At 41.8% G+C, this 23,671-nt stretch overlaps 2 protein-coding genes across 7 annotated transcripts in view; one reads left to right on the top strand and one right to left on the bottom strand.

Annotated features, from left to right (window-relative positions):
- Positions 1-880: 880 nt before the first annotated feature.
- Positions 881-15,560, bottom strand: rimkla (ribosomal modification protein rimK-like family member A). The gene is made up of 5 exons (XM_031726410.2): positions 14,771-15,560; positions 8,330-8,560; positions 6,479-6,565; positions 4,504-4,707; positions 881-3,830 (listed from the first exon to the last, which is right to left on the bottom strand). Exons 1-5 carry the CDS (start codon positions 14,931-14,933, stop codon positions 3,310-3,312), a joined length of 1,206 nt encoding a protein of 401 aa, XP_031582270.1. The 5' UTR covers positions 14,934-15,560; the 3' UTR covers positions 881-3,309.
- A 3,590-nt stretch (positions 15,561-19,150) lies between these two features.
- Positions 19,151-23,671, top strand: part of LOC116309675 (forkhead box protein J3-like) — a 67,187-nt gene continuing 62,666 nt past the window's right edge. For 4 of the 6 annotated variants that reach the window (XM_039603920.1, XM_039603923.1, XM_031726341.2 and 1 more), the window contains exon 1: positions 19,151-19,456. The gene's annotated coding sequence lies outside the window, so the exon portion shown is untranslated. Of the gene's footprint in view, positions 19,457-19,729; positions 19,802-20,484; positions 20,521-23,671 lie in introns of those variants that run through there. The other 2 variants (XM_039603921.1, XM_039603922.1) reach the window with 2 other exon arrangements.

The raw sequence follows: 23,671 nt of genomic DNA on the forward strand, positions 1-23,671 counted from the left end.
CCTTTTTCAATTTCTGAATACATTAGCAGCAGTTCGGAATTAAATATTAAGTTTGTGCACTGTTGTTATAGACAGTGACTCATCCAGAGGTCCCTACATGTTTGTTCCAAACTGGCCAACTTTCATGCAGGCCAATCAGTTTCCTTCCCTGTTTTGCTAGCATGTGGTACCCCTGTTCCTTTCAGTAGCTTCCATGCCGTTTATTTACTTTATAACAGTAATCTATACAGACCAAGCATAAAGAAATCACTCAGAATTGGGACCTTGACCTCAAACAGTGTTCCCAACGAAAACCAGATGATGAACTGGCATTCTTAAAGTCACTGGAGCACAGTTTAGTGAACCTTCATTGGCTAGATGGATCATGTATAAAATACAAATTCAAGCAGGGGCCAGAAGAGAGAAATTAACATTCCACTCTTTCCTATGGCTAGCTAATCATGACTTTTAAAGATATGTGATCTTTATATTTACACCTATGAACACGATGTGGAATGACGCAGGTTTCGATACAAAGACAAATACTTCAAAGAATGGGGGACGACAACTGGAGATAGTTCACCAGACAAGCGTTTATGTCAGGATGTGATTTGATGAGCACACCCACCAGCCCTCCCGCATCAGGAGGGTGGACATCAGCGGATTTCACAGTTTGTCAGATACTTTGATCATATGGATACTGGACAAACATCACAGTCGAGTAAATGATGTTGTTTTCCTCAGTGGAGACACTGTGATCATTTGACAGCAGACTTAAAAGCTTCCTTTTCTGGTTGTCTGGCAGATTTTGATTTGGCACCCTCCAGCAGGGGCCCGCTGTTAAGAGTCCAGACAGTTAGTAAATTGGGCCCACAACACAAGGAAAAAAAAAAAATCAAGCTTCACAGCGGTTTCACTTTATTGACACAATATTAGTGCACACAAACCACTTTTTTTTCTTTAAAAATACCATAAATTAGGAAGTAAACGAGGAACAATATAAAACAAGCAAGGAAAAAAAAGTGCATGTTAACCATGGTATATACCATAAAGTCTTACACTGTAGTTTACAACCTTTTTTTTCATTGTTGTTTATGTATATTTTGTCTGCTTGCAGGTATGTGTTATGTTTTAGACATGTCTCTAGCTTGGATGGATGTGTCATGCCTTTTTGGGGGTCAGGGCTGAGATCCAGGCTGCTTCCCTGAGTTGTGTTCGGCACAAAGCGTTATACAAGCCTAACAACATGACCGTCACCATGTGAAACAATTTTGGGGTTCATTTTTGTGCTTTTGATCATACCTGTAAATTAAATCTTAGTGAATGGTTCCGCAGCACACCCTACAGCTATGTTATTCATTTAAGGAGGCATACAGGAGGTAAATTCAAAGGAACAAAAAAAAAGTAAACACAAAGGTCTTAGCTGCTCTAATCCCTGGATTTCCTTTCTTTTCTTCTCTCAGGAAAGGAAAAAAAGCTAAATTATATTTACGAAGACTTTAAAAATATAGGGTTCTTTTTTTTTTGTACATTATGCCAACATTATTTTGTGGGCTAGGATGCTTAGTTCTACATATAATATGGCTGAGAAGGCTCATCTGACCAAATCCAGAAAGTTTAGCACCAAATTTCACTGTGTGCCTTTTAATATTGAAAGTCTATACACAAGAGTTACCCCACAACTTATTAAAAATATCACTGTTGGCAATTGTTTCAGCTATTCCAGTCTAATCTGCCTGGGTGTAAATATACGGTAAAGTTAATTGATTATCTAAATATTTACATAAAAGATAAAAAGAAAAGAAAAACATAAAGCATGTCAGGGGCCATTTAAAACCACAAGGATCCTGGCTGATATGTATTGTATGTCTGAATATCTGTTATCCTATGGCAGTGAGAAGTCACATATTTGAGGTATATTTTGTTTACAGGTGTAGATGCAGCTTTCACACTCTGTCTAAATTTTCCTAAATATGTCACCTTAGCAAGAGAGAGAGAAAAAATAATAAAGTGCCAGGCATTTAGTGGCCATCAGTAGCAGACTGCTACTGCTGGTAAGGCTAAACAAACATACTATATAGGAATGTCAAATTAAAATTTGAGCAGTTAGTTCATTTTTATATTCCAGTTTTGCCACTCAAACACATCTGGTGCTTGTTGACATGAATCTTTTACAGCTCCTGTTTGTGCAGGATGCTTGCGGGTCCTCTCCTGTGTCCTCAGCTTGAGCACTACATCACTGCACTGGAACTGACAGAGTAGTGCGCCTAGCATCCCTACTAACTGAAAACACTTCATGTCACCTCCAATTCACCAAACCTGACTGCAGTCTCAGCAGAAAACCTTTTATATGACAACAGAGATTATATGTAAAATAATGTTGTTATAATATGATGATTAAAAACATGGCAGGTGTATGCTTTCACCCATCCACAAACACCATGTAGGAACTCATAAAGGCCAGTTTGGCACTAATTTCTGTATCCCAGTCTAACCTCATGCTGCAATTTAAGTTTAGATCGTGGGGTTTGTGGTTTTGGGAATAGAGATGTAAAGAGAGGAGAGTCAGGGGAGCAGCCTCAGATCTCTTTTTGTTTGTTTGTTTTTTCTGTTTTTGTGTAAGCATGAGATGTCTTAGTGTTTGTGTCCATGGATGTGTCAGGACAGCCCCTTTCAGATATGCACTCCTTTCCATTAATCTGATAGCAACTGAATGTGTCATCTTCAAGTGTGAATGAGCACCCTCATCACTTTGACATAAAAACCTCAACTGTAACCGGACAAGCTCACCCCTTGTAGCTTTACATCTTTATGACTTCCTCATCTTTCTAGCAAATGCCCCATTGGGCAAAAAAATATAAAAATCTAATTTCCAATAATATTAAAATATTGTTCTACGACTCATTTTTGCAATTTCCAATCCGGAGGAGCAGAAGAGAGCTCTCGTTTTTGGTACCACACACTCAGACCCTGCTGTTAGTGATAATATTGAAAAGAACTAAATGATCAGAAGAAAATGGCAGGTCTTTTGTACGTCTCTATGGCAAAAATATCGAACACACCATGGCTCTGTCTGAATGAAGCCATGAGGAGTGGTTACATAATGTCTGAATGACAGGGTGCCATCACTTTAACGGACTGATGAAGCCAGCAGTGTTACATATTGCATATCTGAAAAGAGCTAAGTTTGAGTCTTTTTTTGTCTGCACTTCTGTTTTCATGGTTTTTGGACTGATATGCAATTTTAAAAGGAATGTCGATGCCATTAGTGTGTGTGTGTGTTTGAAATGCATTTGTGAGGTTTGTGTGTGAGCATGAAGATGTTTGGGCTCACTCAGTCAATAACTTGATCTCATTGGCAAGGAGGGTGTTGAAGTTGTATGCTGGATCAGCTAGGTCAGGGAGATCAGGCAGGCTGGGGGCTGTGGACTGGCAGGGTGACGACTGGGAGGGCTCGGCCAGCTCTGGGTCGCTCTCGCTGGAAGTTGACCCCACGCTCATGTTGCAGACTGCTTCAGGCAGCGAGCCGCCGCCAGAAGGCACGTTGCACACTTCGGGCTCGCTGCTGGTCTCGCTGGTGCTTGACACGACGGACAGCAGAGACATCTTGCGAGTGAGGCGGTTTGGGAGCATTGACAGGACATAGTCAGCAACAATGCCTGCTACGTCCATGCCACAGGCCTGGTCGAAGGCGATGAAGCCCACGTTTGCGTTGGCCTCACAAACCACAAACGAGCCATCGTTGAGCTGCAGGAGGTCAATGCCGCACACATCCATGCCCAGGATGTTAGACACCTTGATGGCCAGCTGCTTGCCCTCCTCACTCAGGGGGCACATCATGCCTACACCACCTGACAATTCAAGAAGGAACATCAGGCTTTTTAGTACGAACCACAATTTACAATTCTTTCACAAGACTTCATGATAGATTGAGCAACAACTTGATTTTCCCCAGATAGTCAAAAAGCAACTAATCTTTTATAAATTAAGAGTAATTATATAAAAAAAATGACGTGGGGACAATTTGGGATCCTTTATTGTTTTCTGGTTATTTTCAATATTTAATTTCACAATTAAATACCACATCAAATTCACCCTAGAAGTGTCAAAGAGATTTGCTACAGGAATGCAGAAGACTGATGACTGATGTCCTAAATATGTCACAGTGTATTAAAGCCTCAGCTAAACTAAAACTTTCATCCTGTGACAGTGAAGATCAGTCTCCTCAGCTGGAACGCTCCAGGGTAGATTCAGGACAAGCCTGTTGATTTTGCACTCTTTCCCAAAGTTGAGTTCTGAAGCATTTCTGAAGCATTGTACTCATTATACCCAAAATTCAGACATATGCTATGAGCAGGCCAGTTCCTCTTTATGAAAGTCTTTGTTAATAACTCGTGTATACTTTACTTATTACTAAGTTCATCTCTTTTTAAAGATAATTTTTCACACACCACATGACTTTCAAACATGAGGAGAGTTTTACCATGACAGTGGGAATAATTCAGTAATTTAATGTCTGCCTACCCAAGGAGCAGTTGCTCTGCATGCGACCATCAGTGGAGCAACGCAGCATAGAGCCGATGATACGGCCGCCCACTAGGACAACCCGCACATCACGGCCGTGCGACTCCTTGACGTACTCCTGAAATAGGTAGGGGGTATCATGGCGGATCACGTGGCAAAGGTCTGTCAGGTGGTGTTTGTCCCGTGCCAGGAACACAGCCTTGCCTAAGCAAAGGGGACACAAGATTAAAGAAGGAAGGAAGGAAGGAAGGAAGGAAGGAGGGAAGGGCTAGTTCTTAAGGTTTATATTTTACTAGTCTGTCCAATCTAAACAGATCTATGTCATGGCGGCCTGAATACATATAGCTGTGTTGATATTACCACACTAAAAGAATTTGCTTGCCGGGTCTGTCATTTGTGGTGTGCTAGCTGAGGGTGAAAAACCTAAAAAGCTTTGCTAACAAGTAGCTGCTTCTGCTGACCAAGTCTCATGCCAGTTCATGTCATACAAATGACAGGATACTCCTCTGAGCAGCCACAGAACTGCTTCTCACACAGGATAGAAGATGCCTCTCTTAATTAGCACTGCTTTGCACTGTCTTCTTATTTTCAAGACCTCTGACCCCTGCTGAGGGAAGAATCATGTGGTTGCTGTGTGTCTGTGCACACCACGCAATAAAAACACAACATCAATAACGGTCCTGTGACTCTTTTAGACATGTGACCATTACTTATCTGACAAAAAACTGAGGAGGTCAGTCAGTGCATCAGGCCACTCGCCAGTAACACCAAAACATCTGCTAAGACCCTTGGTGTCATCTTTGACCAACACCGGGATTTTGAATCTTTAAGCTCATTCATTTCTCCTGACTTGAACGTTGCAGCTCACTTTTCATATGTATCTCTCAGGCCTTCATAACCCACCTCCAGTTGGTGCAGAATGCACCAAGCAAGGCTACTAGCAAAAACTAGCTGTTGCTCACATATCACACTTATTTTTGCTTTCCTTCACTGGCTCCCAGTGAAACTCTAAATCCACTTTACAATCCTATTATTAAACTATAAAGCCCTACTTGGACAGGCCCCTGCTTGTATATAAAAGCTACTGAGACCTTGTCACTGCAGCCAACTTCTCAAATCATCAGATCAGGGTCTACTTGTCAATAGTCTTACATGACTACTGACAACTCCAATATAGATTAAGAGACAGTTAATCTTTTCCTCATTATTTTTGATTATGATTGTGTGTCTGTTGACACATAATGGTTCATTATGTGTCTGTATGTCGGAATGTGTACTCATCTTTAGTCTGTTGCTTTTATTCAAACCGTGAAGCAAACTCTGTGTTTTGAAAAGCGCTATACAAATAAAGTTATTATTAATACCAATGATTCAAAATATTTTAAATAGTATTTTCTTTATGTGTGCTCTTGAGAGGGAAGGGCAAAGTGGAATTCATTCGTGTCAATGGTCAACCACAGAGAGAGTAAAAACAGCCCTCCAGACGCCTAACGCATAAAAAGGGTCAAGTTAGTGGTTGACCAGTGACTGCTTTCCTAAACAATGTGCTGTGATGGCAGCCTGGGCCAGCAAAGACCATTGTTATTCCTTCACACAATAGCAGCGACTGTCAATAACTATGAATAGGAAAGGGCTAATGGGTCAGACCGGGGCTGATCTCTTGGAAGCACAACATTAATGCCAAAGCTTCAAACGGTCCCACACAAGCCTCTTGTGTATTCAGTCTAAAAGAGGAAACTGAGATCAACTTGTTAACCATAAACTAAAATAGGTGACCGGATGACCACACTGCACGCATTAAGAGCTTCTGTTTTGTGTTTGATGCAGCACCGCAGTGCTAATCATTTAACAGTCTGCCAGAGAATTTCATATAAGAGTGGACTGAGCTCCAATGAGGGAGTTGCAGTGTACGGATTTTGAGTTATGGCGTTGTGACCAGAATGGATGACAGGAAGTACTGGGCTGATTGTTTTACCTCTGTGGCCACGTGCATTCTTCACTACCACCGGGTAGCCCAGTGGCTCAGCCTCGTCAATCATCTTCCGGAAGTTGTCATGCCCACCTAGGAAATTTTCCACGCACGCACACACATACACAAACGAGGGACACACGTCCCCCACAGTAGAATATATTAAAATACTGTCCTTGGTTTGATAGCATGGTTCACACGTTACAGCCAACTTTGCAGGGCAGGAGAGTGAATGTAGCATGTTGCTATGGAAACAGAAATGACTCAAAACAGCGAGGCTGTAGGAGTGCTGTCCTGAGCGTTTATTTGCTGCTTGATTCATAAGAGTGGAACAGAGGAGTCAGTGAAGGAGGCATTAATGTGAAGCAGCTGACCGTATCTGACACTGATTTATAACAGCAGCCTGTAGCAACAGATGTGCTTAAGCTTTCTGTGCTCTGGCGTGAGAGATGATTAAAATGTGTAAAAATACATTTAAAAAACTGTAGAAATCTTTTTAATAATATAGTCTTCCTTGCCTTTCCTGTGTCTCTATGCTCCATTCAGTGAACTGAGCAGATGTGAACTACCCTGTCACGTGGCTTTTTTCCGATGCACTGCTTCACATGTGCTTTCAATGACAAGGGGTGAAAGAAGACAAAGTTCAGAGAAGGAGAGACTGGACACCAAATGTTGTTCCGATCATAAGCTGCTGAGATAGAAGAGAAAAGGAGTGAGGGGAAGTGATGTCTTTTATTTTGAAAAATCAGAAGGGGAGTGTTAGGTGGGGTGTGTGCGTGTGAGTATGGTTGGGGGGGGGGGGTGTTACATAAGCTCTCCAGCTGCTCTGCATGCATCGCCTGGCCTACTGTGCAGAGAAACGGATGGAATGTAGGCCAAACACCCCCTCTGCTTTCTTTCTTTTTTCCTTTCTCTCTCACTCAGTCTGTGTCCTTCTTTTTTCTGCTCTCACTGTGGATTTTCTTGCAAACCGCGGAGAAATATATATACAGCTTTCCGTCTGCCGTTGAATAGTCGGAGAAAATCAACAAGAATAATGACTAAAACAGCAGCCTGGATTTGTTGTTTGGCTATCCTGTGTTTCTTAGCATTATTTTAAACACTGTTTTCACAGATGTTGTGAGTATTAAAACAATTAAAAGGTTTGAAGGACAACTATGTGGATTCGCACATATATGTCTGATTGCTGCACATGTATGTGGACTGAAGCCTGTGATGCAAATTATGTGATTTAAATGTAAAACACAACTCATAATGACATCACTGCTGCTTGAACAGATGCCAGTTTGACTGTACATGATGCAGTTTTACTCCCTATGTGTGTGCATTTGCTTTTACTCAGACAGTATCGGTTTTGTTTTCTATTAACCTTCAGTTTCACCCGGTTTAAATATCACGGGGCAAGCAGTGATGAGCACTGTGACAGACACCTCACTGGGGTATCTGTATTTATTTCTGCATTTGTCTTATATGTACTCTGCAGTGTGGACATTATATAAATCTATTATATATATATGCATTATATATATGTGAGTACTTCTACAAACAATAAAGTCAGGTTTGTTGCACATTAATTTACCTACATGTGCTGTATTAATGCTATACTTAAGCCATTTTCACGCATGCAATGTAGAGCTGAAATTTCATTCATTCGTTTAACCAACAAAGGTATAAGTGTGACCTAATCACACTGCACTGGAGCTCTTCTTAACTAGTCTTTAACCTGTTTGCTACAAAGTCTATGCGATGTCTGATAATTTTCATTGAGAAACGTATAAGAAACACATCCCAATCTGAATCTCCCAGGCCGGCGTTCATGTGTGAAAATAGCTTAAGGACACTCAAGTACTGATTTACCGTAAGAGAAGGTGTCAGGAAGAGGCACCCCATGCCCAGCTAGTTCTTGAAACGTCCAAAACTTGTTGACACAGTTGAGTATGGCCTGGGGCCTGTTGATCAGCCGGCAACCCATCTTCTCCAGGTGGCGGAGCACAGTGATGTCACTATCTGACTGAACCCAGGGCGTGGGTACTCGCACCATCACCACCTGTGGGTAAGATGTCACCAATTCCTGCTCTGCTCGCAGTCCTGTAACGGTGGAGGGGAAATGGCAGGAGAGAGAGAAATGTATATTTAGAAAAACACTCCTGTGATTTGTTAACAATTAATTCATTTATTTGATTGTTGGTCAACAACCTCATACATATATGAAGTTATTCAGATTATCATTCTGAGTTGAAGTACAAATATTTGATAAATACTGTTTTCTCATCTGTTTCTGAAACTTATGGAACCAGAACCAGCAGCCGACAACTGGCCTGTTTTTTCTATTTTCAAGACAACAAATGAATGTGTCACTGTTAATAGCTCCAAATTCATCCTGAAAGTCATATGCAACCCTGGGAACAATGTGAAAGTTCTCAGCAAGACTCCATCCATCATCTAAGTGTTTGATGACACTTTTCCTTTAGTCATCACACAAATCTAACAAGACCAGGCCATGTGACCAGGCCAGCCACCTCCAATGCTGGTAAATTTAAGCCATTTAAACCTGCAGCACCTACTGATATAAATATGTACTTCTTGCCCATGCACATTTGCAGTGGTAGGATAACTTCTCCCTCCTAGACTGAGTGACGGGTATCATCACTGACATACTGACACTCTATACTATTTTGTCACTATGTAGGGCAGTGGGCTCGCAAAAGAAACCCCAAGGGTAATAATCTTAAATTTAATCAAACATAAGAAAACTGTGCTTAAAAACAGCCTGATAAATCTAAGAGATCTAAGATCTTAAATGTATGGTGCTCTGTCCTGCTGAAAGTCAAAATGACACTGGTTTTCATTAACTTGACATCACTTTTATTATGCAAATGAGAGCTAAGTAACTACAATAGGCTAAGTGAACGCTTCTGATTGGGTCATTTCAATTCAGCTCTGAAAGCATAAGCCATAAAAAAACAGGGGAGAAATAAATGAAAGGGCTTGCATGTTGTGATGGGGACAATAAAGCTGGTGTTAGACAGACTTCATAATTTTTTCTATAAATGCTACAAATCCGGCTAATTTCAACATTCATTAGCCTTCTGAAGCAGAGCCAGGCTGTCAGATTTTTTAGGATCAATTGCAAATGGACAGCACACTGAACAATGACAAATGTGTACCTTTGTGCTATAGCAGGAACTTCAAGTACAAAAAAGAAGCAGGGAGACACATTGAACACTAGCCCAGCACTTAGCCTCAACCATGATGTGAATTTCAGCCATCTTAGAACAAGTAGGCTCACAATAGCAGTAATGACCCTGGCTGAGATCATCAGAGGTCAAAAGAAGCTGCTGCATGCATAATAACAACCGATACTTAGCTATTATCATGCAACCCGCCTGCACAATGCGCATCTTACATACACTACTTTAGGGTCATTGTGTCCGCAGACGGGTAAAAAGAAGTGAAACAAGAGAAATGCAGTTGGTATGAAAGGGCTAGGTATGTTCTAGCAAACACAGAGAAAGGGAACAAGGAGAGAGAGAGAAAATGTGGCGCATTAAAAAAGGAGTATGAAGCCATGAAAAGAACCCCACCCCTCCCTTTCTCTCCTCCTCCTCCTCCCAGTCTCAGTGTTAAAGCAGGAGGATTCACTATCGCTCCAGCCCTATTCAGCGCTTAAGACACACTGCTCTGATTGTGCAGCCACTGAGTCCAATGTGAGTGGTGTTACAGTGAGAAGCATCAGGGGATGTGGTCTCATGGTTTTCGACAGACAGTATCCACAGTGCTCGTCTCCATCTCCAGGGGGACCAAACAGAGACCGGCGAGGCACCCGGATGAATCATTCCTATTCATCTGTGCAACTGCTAGCGCACGCTGCACTGACTGTCATGTGACCACTGCAAAAACTATCCAAAATCCTGGTGTACAATAATTAGAGCATGGGTTTTTGTGATATATGTATAATATATATGTCAGCACTTCAAGCTTTCAAATGTTTCTGTTTGCACCTCCTCTTTCTCACTCCAGACATGTAAGGACAGGTTGAGGAGGAGCAAAGACGCAATTTGTTGAAAATGATTGTAATACAAAAAAACAATAAAAAAAAACAAAACAATAACATTATATATTTTCAGTCCGCCTGACAAAGCTAACAAGCATTCTATGCATGCCACTGCAACATCACAAAGCAGGCTTACAAATGCTGTGAAAGTGTTTGGCTGTTTGTCCGGAATGCAGTCTCACTTCATCGTCTGTGCATCCTCTTGCATTAGCCCACTGAGACACCAGTTTCTTGTGGTCTGGTTTTGGGGCCACCATGCTTTGTGTCTATTTGCATATCTTTTATCAAAAGCACAGATCAGACAAGAACATTTAGTGTAGCTCCACTGCAACATTTGGATTGTGCAGCACTTGAGGCAGACAAGATGAATCATGTGACTTACATTTTGACAAAGACAAGGCCAAAAGGCTTGTCAGCAAAAACATGAATCTGCTACTGAGAAATTCTCACACGAATTATGTCATATCTATTCTATACTATCTATACAAGAGCTATCTTTTCAATTTCTCCTTCATTGCCATCCGGATGTGCTGGTAAAACTAGAGTAGTTTAGATCTGGCTCTTTGTTGCTCTAGGAGAGGGGTGGGGAACTCCAGGCCTCAAGGGTCAGGATCCTGCAGGTTTTAAATGTATCCTTGATCCAACACAGCTAATTTAAATGGCTAAATTACCTCCTCAACATCTCTTGACGTTCTCCAGAGGTCTGATAATGAACTAATCATTTGATTCATGTGTATTGACCCAGGGTGATATCTAAAACCTGCAGGACACTGGCCCTTGAGGCCTGGAGCTCCCCACCCCTGCTCTAGGCACTGCTTCTTCTGCGTGGCATGCATTGACTGTCATTGGTGGCATGTCAGTCATGTTGTATGTCAGACAAAAATCAGAGGTGGTGATAATGCCTCACCACCATTTCATTGTTTTTGGCTTTGTTCATCAACATCAATCAGGATCAGAAAATATGACATTGGAAGGGTTAAAAAAAAAAAAGCAGTAATCATAGAGCAGACAGTGTTCTCTTTGGCTACTGCAACCATGCAAATTACACAGACAACTGCCGATTTGCAGAATGACCATATATAAAAAGAAAAGCTAAGCCATATTAGTCTCTACCATTCGAGGAATAACGTTTTCATGTAGTTTTTAGGGTGTGAGTTACACAACAAGCCATAACTAAATATCTTAACTCTAGCATGTAACATAAAGATGTTGCCATGTGTGTCTTTTGTGCAGGGTTTTTTCCTATCTAATGGAAAAACTGTGAGCCTTTTTCTCAAACCTAATAAAATGCAAATTAACCCTTTCCAGGCCACATGCAAAAACCTGCAAATGAGATCCTGCTGGCTAATTGACAAACAAGTCGTTTTCCTGGAGGAAAACATATGCAATCATGCAACACCCCAAAAATGTTTATGCACTGTCTTTATTATCTGAAAATGCAACATTTGCAAACCACTGATAAAGTGTAACTGTTAATTTTTGCACTAAGATTCTATGAGGTAAGCACCAGAGATATGCAGCATTTCTGTGATAAAGAGCCATCACATAGCCCTTATTTAGTTCATTAACTCACTTCTTTTATCAAATGTACAATAATTAACAACCACTCTGTGATGCATATCAAGTAAACAGCAATACTGTTCATCAAAAGGACTCTTTTTCCATAAAATGTAGAGTTTGTGCTTCATGAACAGCCACACAAAAATTCTATCTAAACCCTAGTGTCTGTTGTTGCTCTTGCTCTCAGTTGGTAAATTAAGATATCGAACCTGCCTCAATGTTCCAGCTTCACTGACATGGAAGTGTTGCATTTATCATCTCAGTAAAAGTGTGCCCACTGGCATGGATCATGGATTCAGTCTATCTTTAAATTTTTTCAATCACAAGATGCGAAATCCCTCCAGTTTGCTAAATGCTGGGTTTAGCTGTGAGGGGCCACCATTCCTCATTAAAATATAATGACGTGTATGTTGGGGTGGCTCCACTGATAGCTCCTCCTAGGGACACACTGAACTCATTAACTTTAGTGTGGAATGTGGACCTGAACCTGACCTAAAAACAAAAAAAGAAAAATGATGCAGAAATGAAGCAAGAAAACCTTTAAAACTTCTGCTTGTAAAGGTGTTATCAGTTTTATGATTTTGACATTATTCTGACCTAAGCTAAAAGAAGAAATGGTTTATGCCCCTCACAGGTCAAAGCTCATCCCTGGATGAGTTGTGATATGAGGGACTTTTGTTTCTCAAATGTTTTCTGTCATACAACTTTTGCTGAAATAACTTCACTGAATTTGGAGTAAGATGTACTAATATGTTAAATGTAAACTGCACATACATTTTTGCGCAAATGTAAATTTGATCAAAACAACACACAGAAATGGAGGAACACGTAGTACTGATTACACTTACAGTGAAATATCACTTGTGTTTCCAGCGTAGAAACAAGACCAACTGCTTTGCTCTAACTGCAAATGTAGCTGTATATCCTTAAGCAATTGTTCCACATTTGCCTAAACTTGTCAAGTGCCTATGGCTGCTGTTTTATGCTAACACAAATGACAGCCCATACGGCCTGGAAGGATACAAAAAACAATATATAGACACAGATATGTTATCAATTACAGTTTGAATCTGTATCTGTAATCCAGTGAGCATTAATCCATATCTTTAAAAATAAATAAATAAATAAATAAATAAAACTGCATTTATTGCCAGGTGCATAAAGAAAAAACACACTACAGGATCCAAGCATCTGACCATGTAGTCTGAGGCTTCCTGTGTAGAAATCCCACAGCGCAACCAATCTGTTCACTGGCTGTTAATCTGTGATGTCAAGCCAAGGCTCAGAAGACATTTACTTTAGGCAGATTACGAACTACAAGCCATGTTAACTGCCTTGCTCATGTGAAGCTTGTTAAGCTATACAGTTGGACAGCTGTCCACCTGCATTTAAAAATGTGCAGGGTCCAGAGTATATATGTCGAAAATTGTTAGCTCTATTTATCTTGGTAATTATTCTGTGGGCTGTGCTATAACATGTGTGATTATTTGTAACTTCTTAAATGTAATGCCTGCCACTTAAATGCCCATCTGTTTGCATGTGAAATCCTATTTAAAGTGTAAAGCCTGGCTTGACTGAGCCATACTATACAGCAGTTTAATGTAACAGTGTAAGTTAGTAAGGGACACCCTACCCACATTCTTAACCACTGCCATTTTTCACCCTGCACTAATGTCAGCCTAAAATTATGTGTTTTTAACATAGTCTCAATTAATATCTCTGTGTTAATTGAGACCTTCACACAGCTCCTCTCATCTGGTGACATATCCCCACTTCACACCAGCCTGACAAATTCCCTGTTCATCCATTTGTTAGGAGCTCCTGCTGTTGCCATCACATTATTGAGGCCTCCCTAGTCACTTCTATGAAATGTTGTCGTTACATGACAGTCAGAATCACGTGTGTTTCGGACAAAGCAGCTCAAAATGAAAATAAAAGAAGAAAAAAAAGTTGAAAATAGGTGATCACGTTGGTTGTATAAATATTGTAATATGTACAGAAAACCCTGAAAAGCCAGAACAAGTTGATGCATGTTTATATCTAGTGGTAGTTTTCACCCTCATAGTTTCAGTATCAGGTAATAACAAAAAAATCCCGATATTGGCGCGATAAAGATTTGCTTGTCATTTATCTGCATTTAGTCTGAATGCCCTATTCTTTTTCTCCCTATTACTTGGGGAGTCAATTTTAACTATTTTAAATTATTCAATTTTTATATAAATAAAATAAATAATAACAAAGAACCTACAGCCTGAGCTATCAAGAGACGCATTCTGTAGCAAAATTACAACAGCTCACTGATGAATGCCTCTTATCTAATAACTAGGTCTCTGTGGTATTTAAACAACACATTTTTCTTTTAGCTTTTATTGCCCGGGTAATTCAGATAATTTGCAACAGTGCTGGTATTGCAGCGAATTCAGCGAAATTAAATCAAGCGTCATCCTTCCCCTTCTGGAGGCAGTCTAGCTGGAAAAGTAGGTTAGGCGGTCACGGCCATGCTTACACTTCGCTTCCTTGCAAACAGGCAGACCGAGCCAACCCCTGGCTCTGTTTTCAAGCTGTGTGCAACCCCCTCCAAACAATTAAAGTCTACCACTTATAGGTAATACCGATCTCAAATAAAACAAGAAAACCAAACTGTATATCGATTTACGACCGCGCATCGATTGTGTGATACTTGCCTAGCTGGCCCTCGCTGATCGTCAGCACGATTTGATCCATGAGGAGGTAGCGAAATTCTACGTCCTCGTCGGCGCAGTGCTCCTTCAGCGCCCGGAGGATCTGGACTTGTGGATACTCCTGGCTGATGCGCCGGTCGGTCAAGAACCAAACTCGAGAACACATTTTGGCGTACGTTGTTTCAAAAAGAAATCCGTTTGAAAATACAACAACTGTGGGCGTGGAGGCAGCAGGTGACCGGTGGCAGCGCGGGATTCGAGGGTCGGGCGGAGATGGTCACACAATGGAGACCTCGGCGGCTACAGGCTGCGATGTGGCTAACAGCAGGACTGCGGCTCAACCGCTGTTTGGACCGAACCGACTTGGACAAACAGTCTTCTTTATCACCTTTGTTTTCTTTCACTTCCTGCCATTTAGTCTTTCGCTGGTGCAGTTTGTTGAGCCCACACCGAGCTAATTCGACAGCGCGAAGAGAGAGCGACGGTTTTACCCGCAAAAATGTGGGGATGCAGCTCTTGCCACCGGGGCAAACAAAGCACGAGCTTTGGCGCTTTGTATTTCCGTTAGCCGGGTCAGAGCTGCTAGCAAAAAAAAATCCCCGCGTTCACAGCGGCTGTTTAGTGCTGCAAACAGCAAAGCTGTCGGCTTTTTTACAATAAACTAACCCGAACAACTATTTTTTCTATAGGTTTGGCTGCTATCCACGAGGTATTGGTGCTGAAAAGTGCACACGCTTCGTTTACAACTCCACTTATCCGCATGCCCGTGCACGGTTATCGGGGCCTGCCCCAAAACAAAGGTTTCAAGAGGATGTAACCAATCGCAGCTCGCGAATTGTATCACTGCCCAAAAAGCACGCGGAAGATGTGGGCGAGCCACTATAATGCCAACCAATGAGGGGAGACTAGGGGGGCCGAGCCTGGAGGGATCGCGCGCTCCGCAGTTCTGCAAGAGACGTCTGCAGAGCGCACGAGACCGCGCACTTTCCGAACCGGTTCAGACCAGACCGGCGAGGGGGTCTGGCGAATGCCGACAGCGCTGTCTCTAAGCTGAAGTGGCAGGAAATGAAACAAGGTCATCACAAGCTACTACATTCTCACCTTCCCGTCCTTTTATCCCACACTCGGGAGATTTCTAAAGACTCCTATTTGACAGATAAATAGTATTAAAGAGTCGCTATTGTTTACCAACGCTGCTCAGGGAGCACCGACAGCTGAGAAGCGGAAGAACACCTCGGCGTGACAGGAGAGCGAAATTATGCGAATGACCCTCTTCTACTTCTCTCCCTCACAGCTCTTTGTGCTTGTGCTGTTCGTGACTGTATTATTATTAGTAGTAATATTCCTGGAGCGACTGGATAATACAAAGAAACACAAACAAACAGCCTTCATAGGCATTATTTTTTATTCAATAGGCCCTCCAGATTCCGATGATGTCATTATTCCCGACGTCCATATTAAATAAAACACAGAAAAGGGGGATTTACAACAAGGGTTGCTCGAGAAGCCCCCAAATTAAAAACAAAAACAAAAAACAAAACAAACTTAAATATGATGATAATTCAGTGAGACTTACTTATACACACGTACATACTGTAAACAGTAACCGCTGATAGATAATTCGGCATACTTTTTACCTTTTATCAGTGAATATTAAAAAAATGCAATCATGATCTTTATAAGAACACAGTGGCGTGTCAATGCATCAATATATAGTTTCCTCCCCACCACCACCCTCTTTTCGCGGTGGCAAATAGCTGGAACACTGATGTCATGACGTGATCGAGGCTCTGTGGGAATAAAGCTGTGCATGATCTTCTCTCAGCATTTATGGAGCACCTTCTACTCCTTACTCTTTGATACATATCGACGTGTTATTGTGTTGAAGACGTGTGTGACACGTTAACAATTTCGCTTTCAATGATGAGTTAAAAGAAACAGAGCACACCCAGTTGGACTGAGTAATCGTCCGTGCAGTCATTCAAAGAATCAAGCTGTTTAATACTAGGAAACCCAAAACATAATCAAAGGTCGTCAAAGGTTAACATCCGTGTTTCCTCGTCAGTTTTCATGAGGGCGCATGACTCTCGACAAACGCTCTAAATCTCTTTGCACCTCTATGAAACGTCACATAAACATACACGCGTGAATATTAAAGATAATCACGAACGCTAACAGCGTCATTTCAGCGTCCTTTCTTGGCCGCATGTCAAAGTTTCACCAACAGATGCAGCATGAGCTCTCCTCCTCCTCAACTGAGCCGATGTAGGCTTGCTCTCGCGAGACCCCCTCATGCACCGGTTACGTCACACACCAGTGACACAAAAATCAGGGCTCAACAATAGAAAAACTTCACACCATTTTATAATTGTTAATAAATTCCCCGTTATGCCACGTAACCAAATTTATACTTATGATTCCACATAAGTTGATTATCCACCTGTGTGCTTCTACATATATATTAGCTTACCTCGGCAATTTGGGGCAAGGAAGTGGTTTTATATAAAATTTCTATCCCCCTCCCCCTTAGTAGAATTTTTTTATATAAATGAATTCCACATGACTCAACCATATTATTAAGGCAGAAACAGACATTAACCCTGAAAGAAAGAAGTGGCACAGTCTTTTTTTTCCTCATCTCCTTCTTTTCAGCCTCCCCCGAGCACAGCGCACTATAACGGCGAGCCAACAGGATCAAACCGGGTAGAGCCAGTCATGCTGCCCTATCGTCACAAAGTAGGCGGAAGGCAGCGTGGCAGACACATCCCATGCGCAGTCAGCAACAGACGTATTCCCTACCAGCATCCCACCTTACCTGTCATGTTCATACCATTAACCGCAGCAGATTTACTGTGAAATCTGGTTTCATTTGTTAATGCAAATAAATAAATAAAATATATCTGGGATGAAATCTGAAGTAAGAGACACACCACGAGAGATGTTTCATTGGATTAAAGTAAGCGAGAAGGATACGTGAACTTCACATTATACACAGGTCATGTCCACGCGGTTGGTCTGCTCGCGGTTTAGGCACAGCTGATGAAATGAATACACTTAAGAACACACACACACACACACACACACACACATATTTCAAGAAAAATAAATACATCTATTTTATTTAACTATTGCAGCGCATTGTCTTAGGATAGAGAGCCATCTGGTGGTAGATTAACACATTACATTCGATTAATTTAATCATTGTTTTATCTATCTATCTATCTATCTATCTATCTATCTATCTATCTATCTATCTATCTATCTATCTATCTATCTATCTATCATACAGACACAGGAATAAACGGGCAACAGTGTACAGCCGCTGCTCCTTCACAGTGCCCAAGCTCTGACAAAATATCCCATCAACCATTGCAATCAGCCCCATCATCCAGAGGAGTGCAGCAGTGAGTCGTTTATAAGCCCGGAGTTGATCACTCTCGCAGTGTCCATAAGGGAGCAAGAGTGTGCAGTTGATGGAAAATACCATGAGGTACTGTAACAGATAAAGCTGTTGTTCACAGTGATAAAGAAGCCTGGCTGGTGTTTTGATTCTCAGAAGTGAGGTATATGTGACCGCACAGCTGATGGGCAATATCTCAAACAAACATGTTGGGATGCTGGTAGAAAATCATTTGTGTAACTTGTAATCGCTGTGTATCTGCACTTATATACGCGTAACACAACGACAGAGCAGCAGGAAACTGAAATTTGAATGAAAAGATGGCAAACATATAAATATGTATATGTATGTATAAAAGATTCCGTTTCAACAGAGTGCTTTAACTGTTGTCCTCTCCAGGTGGGTGCGCTGTGCCTGCATGCAAGCCTTTTTCATAATCAACAAATTATAGGCATCCAGTCTAAACTGGGGAATACCTAGTATCACAGATAAGACATGACCACAAAGCCCCAAATTTGTTGCTGGAGCAGAACAGCGTGATCTGAAGCGCCACGCAATTATCTAGCTCATGCACTGCCATAAAGTAGACAGGGAAACATACTGACGCATGTTTGCTTGTCTAAGATAATTTGGAGTTTTGTGGCGTGTGGAAGGTGCGGGCAGCCTCTTTCTTTAGTTGTATCCAACCGGAATGAAAGCGTCAAAGTCACTGGGGTGCTCCTGTATTAACGATAAGAACTGTATCCCACAATAACAGGCTCATTTAACAAATATACACGGCACGGTGGGCTTCTATTTTTAAAATCATATGTCTATTCTAATTATATGTTAGGCGTTTATTTTAGTCATAGCGGTGGTAGGCATGTCCTGGCGGAATCTCATTAATATTAAAACCGGGAACTAGTTAAATGGATCTGATTTCATTTTTTTCCTATTGTGGTGCATGAATTTATCTTCAACGTGCTCCGGCTGGCGTTGGAAGTAGTTCCGGTGGTTTAGCAGCCGAGCGGAGCACTGAGACCCGGGATCTTTGCGTTGATGAGCGCAAATGCGAATAGCGGGTCGAGTCCTCCAGTCTTGACTTGTCGACTGACCACAGCAGCGGTCAGTTTGACGCCTGCAGAGCGCCGTGCGCACGCAGCCAGAGTGACAGCGCAAAGGCACCACAGGAGCTGTTTTTTATGTGTGTGTGTGTGTCTTCGAAGGGGATTTTCAAGTGCAGAACAGCGTCTGGAGCTGCTTGAAGCAGAGTGCACAAATTGAGCCGGTTCTTGTATTCGCGTGCGACGGTGAGTAGTCCGTTCACAAGTATGTTTGAATATGTTGCTCATTAGGATTTATGACAAATGATCGCACATCTGTGGCGCTCAAAGCCAGCGGTTTTTGTTTTGTTTTTTTACTTAACGGCAGGCCGTGACAAGTTCGCTGTCTGTGACAATATGAATGCATGCAAGCGTTGCATTGTGCCGTTATACCACGTCTGCTGGACAACTTCTCTAAGTTATTATCTCGATGCTACCATCGGCACAACCAGGCTGTCTGCTTACAAGACTGTTAGGAAAGTGGTGCTTAATGGAACAATTATCCAAGCAGTGAATTGTACGGGACGCGCATATACGCGGAGGACAGTGCCGGTCAGAGATTTAAAATAAAAGACTTTTGAAGTGATAACAAGGGAAGCATGAAGCCTCGCAGCAGAGGCTTACAGAAAGCTGAGCTCCACAGTGATGCAGTCGTCTATCCATAAAGCGGTTCAATTGCTTTATGTTTGATATATAAATATATATAATAGCGAATCGGTTACGGATTAACAAAACACATTAATCTTGTAGCTCACATAACAATGGAAGGAAAAAGTAGTATAAGGGAAAATGAGCTTTTTCCTTGTAATTGGCATTGTTTAACAGCGTGAGGTATTTTATAAAAGTTTAGATTATATGAACACTGGTAGTGTGTCATTAAGAAGCTGTCTGTCAGTGTTTGTAGATGCTGATGTCTTTGTTCGGTCGTGGATTTCAGAGGCTCTCCGTGTCAAGTTTAAGAGAATGTATTAAGGATATTTAATGTATATTGTATTAAGAATTAAAAAAAGACCTAATCCTGATATACACTTTGTATATATTGAGAGAAAGAGAATTAATTTACTGAATATTTTCAAATAAATGATTTGAGCTACTTGAAGATTTTAACAGTTTAGCTGATGCAGACACAGCTGCCCTTGAGCCATGCATGCAGATGACTTTTCTTTAGTTTTCCAGCGAGCTGAGTTTGGTGATGGTCCAGTTTTGCTCATTCACTGTGGATTTCTTTTCTATAGGCTGCCCATGAAGACACCGTAGCCTTAATATCAAAGGTAACCGTCTAATACCGACAGGACTCTTTGTCTTACATTATGCTGCAGTATCTTTAGCTAACCAGTACTATACAACTTCATCTCGCCAAAAATATTCAGACAAGGGGAGTTGGGGTTTGTGTGTGTGCGCGCGTGCTCGTGTGACAGACTGAGGAAGCGTTTGAGAGAGAACACCCTGCTCCTGATTTGGATGCGTCTCTAATTCCTATCAAGATGAGAGCTGTCTGAACAGATTTCTCTCATCATTATTTGCTCTGAGATTTACTTGTGCTTGTAAATGGTGTTGATTGAGGGTAATTTGGCTTTTTAATTGCTGAACAGCTGCCACACTCACTGCTGATTGCCATTGTAGACTTTCTCAGTAGATCACTCATAGACCCCTAAATGCCTCATTAAAACGTTATGCAGAATCTCATGAAACGTGGCGAGAAGGAACCCTTCATAATGTTTTACTGATTTGTGTTTTATCATCAGAAAGGTCGTTGTAATTATCGTCAATGTCAGCAAATGCAATGCCAAGAACCGAGTGTAGTAATGACTTTTTGAAAGTTGAATTAACGGGCTATTTGTGGATGCACTACAGGCGTTTCAGTCTCTTTGATAAAGATGAACTCCATATGCCAGTTTTCGAATCGTATATGCCTGTCAAAATTTTGATGTTGTCTCTCTGCATATTCATTATGACTTGTAATATATTCTTTTTGCGTGACTTCACAAGACGTGTTGAGCAGCCAGGCTTTCTTCTCAGTGTCTGCCAAGAATGATTTGCCTCCCAATTAAAACGTGATGGAGTTCGAGACGCAGAACTTCCCACAAATTTGCGACAAAAGTGGGCTTTGTTAAGCAGTTTATATCTCTTAAGAAACCTAGACTTGGTCTTTTTTGCGTCACCCTGTTGAATTAAATAAATAAATAAGGAAAAATTCAAGTACATATGCACACATTATCCTCAGCATTAAAACTGCTGACAGAAAAAAAGTGAATAACACTCATCACAGTGCAGTATTGTGCTGGGAAACCTTGAGTCCTGGCACTCCTGGTGTTGACATTACTTTGACACATACCCCACACCTAAACATTGCTTCAGACCAACCACTGCGACACAGTGATGGCTCTCCCTGACAGCAAGCACTTCTCCCAGCAGCACAGTCGGCCCATATGGGGGTCCCAGTCCCATCAAGGGTCAGCCGGATGTTGGGGAGCAAATCGTGGAGAGGCCCCGCATCCGGCTGCTAGACATTACAGGGCAGCTCAAGAGGTCCCGTGTCCAAAGTGGGCCGTTAAATTGAATGTTGTCTCATCGTAACATTTTTATTTGAATCTTTTCATCCATTCCACCAAAAACCACCATCTGTGATTTACTTACTGCTCTGATTTCAAACGTTCAGTCACTGCTAACCAGTTCTTCCCATTTCATTTTTTTTCTTACCGTCAGGGTGATGATGTCGCTGTTGCGGCATCTTCGATATCATTCAGCTGCTTCTCTAGTGAGTTTGTCCTGCGGACAGATCTACTCCGACTCCACCATCTTAGACCGCAGCCGATGGTTCTCCTTGTTCTGCTGCGAGCTGGAGAGCCACACCAGCCAGAGTCTGCTGCAGGCGGAGAACTGCAAAGCAGAACAAGAACCACGATCGACAGCTGGAGTCAGAAGAGTTGGGAGTCTGTCAGTGGGATGAAACGCTCTCTGGAGAGGCATTTAAATATATTGCCTTGATATTTATTTGTCAGAAAGCGGCAATTAAAGTGTTTGCAGAGAGGCACCTTATATGCGCTATTAATTAATAATGCATTAACAGAAAAAGAAAAGTCCTGCTGCTACTGCCACAAATAGAATCTGTGGGAAACGCTGTGTCGGGACAAGCGGCAACTTTACGCATGAGGCAGGTGGTTTTATTGTTCTTGCAGATTGGTGTAGAATCAATCCCAGCATCCTGGTGCCTGGGCGGTGCTCATATAGAGTTTTGCTTTATTGATTAAACCCAGCATGATCAGTGTTAGCATGCATTATTTCAAAGTCTTTTTTTTTCTTTTTTCTTTTGCAGCTCATAAGTAAAATCCAATCTCTTTGACATGCTGTGGAAAAATGTTTTGCTTGAATTTACTGCAGCATTGACGCCTGTAAACAGACACTGTGTGCTCGCCTTATTACACATGTGCTGTTAAAGACAGTCGGTGTTTAACCCTGGAAAGATCTGTTTGCTTAATGAAGAACTTAATAAGTAACAATATGCTTTTAGCAAACACAGACACCCACGCTCCTCTGTTACACAGATTGATCCCTGAGAGCCATCTTCCACTCTTTATCGTGGACACTTCCGCTAGAGGGGTTGTTATTTAACTGCCTTGCTCGAAGATAGCGTGGCAGTAGCTATTAAAAGAGGTGAGGAGGTGGTCTCGTTTGGTTTAGCAAGAAAACCCTTTAATCTGCCTCTGTAATTACCAGGCCATTACTGCGTTACTAGGGCATCAGGTCACTTTAATTACCTCCGGTCAAATCAATAATCAACTGTTTAAATAATTAAAGGGATTGTTTAGATGACCCGATGTTACCCGTAGATATGAAAAGCGTCATGGCCTGACTGCTATACACTGATTAGCCACAAGATTAAAACTGGTGTGACCCCCCACCCCACCACCCCATCAGCCTTGTACCTGAGCATCCTGTTACTGCTTGATCAGATTTGGATCTGGGGAGCTTTGAAAGCCTCGGGGTCTCTGTGGTGTTCCTTGAGCCGCTTCTGAGCTCTTATGCCGATGTGGCGAGGCGTCACGTGCTGATGTGCTGTCTTCTGCTGTAGCAAAGGGGAGGGAGCTTGGTCTGCAATCATTTTTAGGTGGGTGGTATATCTGAAAGTAACATACACATGAATGCAGGAACCGAGGTTTCCCAGCATTACGCTGCATTGTAATGAGATGATTATTAGTCATACTTGATAGCTGTTCATTTCCCCTGTTAGTTGTTTTCATGTTTTGGCTGATCTATGTATCCACGCAGTATGAAGTCTGATGTTTGGCGATCTAACGCGGCGGTCTCCGTCGTCTGGCTGGGAAGGTGATATTTTCGACAAGGCATTAGAGCAGACTTTCTCTCTTTTTAAGTACCTCTAAGTTCCCTGAGTGCTCCCAGTCACTGTGATTTTTTGTCATG

The sequence above is a fragment of the Oreochromis aureus genome, linkage group 20, assembly GCF_013358895.1.
Source record: "Oreochromis aureus strain Israel breed Guangdong linkage group 20, ZZ_aureus, whole genome shotgun sequence".
NCBI classification, from domain to species: Eukaryota; Metazoa; Chordata; class Actinopteri; order Cichliformes; family Cichlidae; genus Oreochromis; species Oreochromis aureus.

Excerpts from the sequence above, each read along its gene's own strand:
- rimkla (XM_031726410.2), bottom strand. The coding sequence starts at position 14,933 with ATGTGTTCTCGAGTTTGGTTCTTGACCGACCGGCGCATCAGCCAGGAG. Across the intron at positions 8,561-14,770 it reads GATCAGCGAGGGCCAGCTAG|GACTGCGAGCAGAGCAGGAA; the intron begins GCAAGTATCACA and ends CCACCGTTACAG. Across the intron at positions 3,831-4,503 it reads GCAGAGCAACTGCTCCTTGG|GTGGTGTAGGCATGATGTGC; the intron begins GTAGGCAGACAT and ends TTGAATTGTCAG.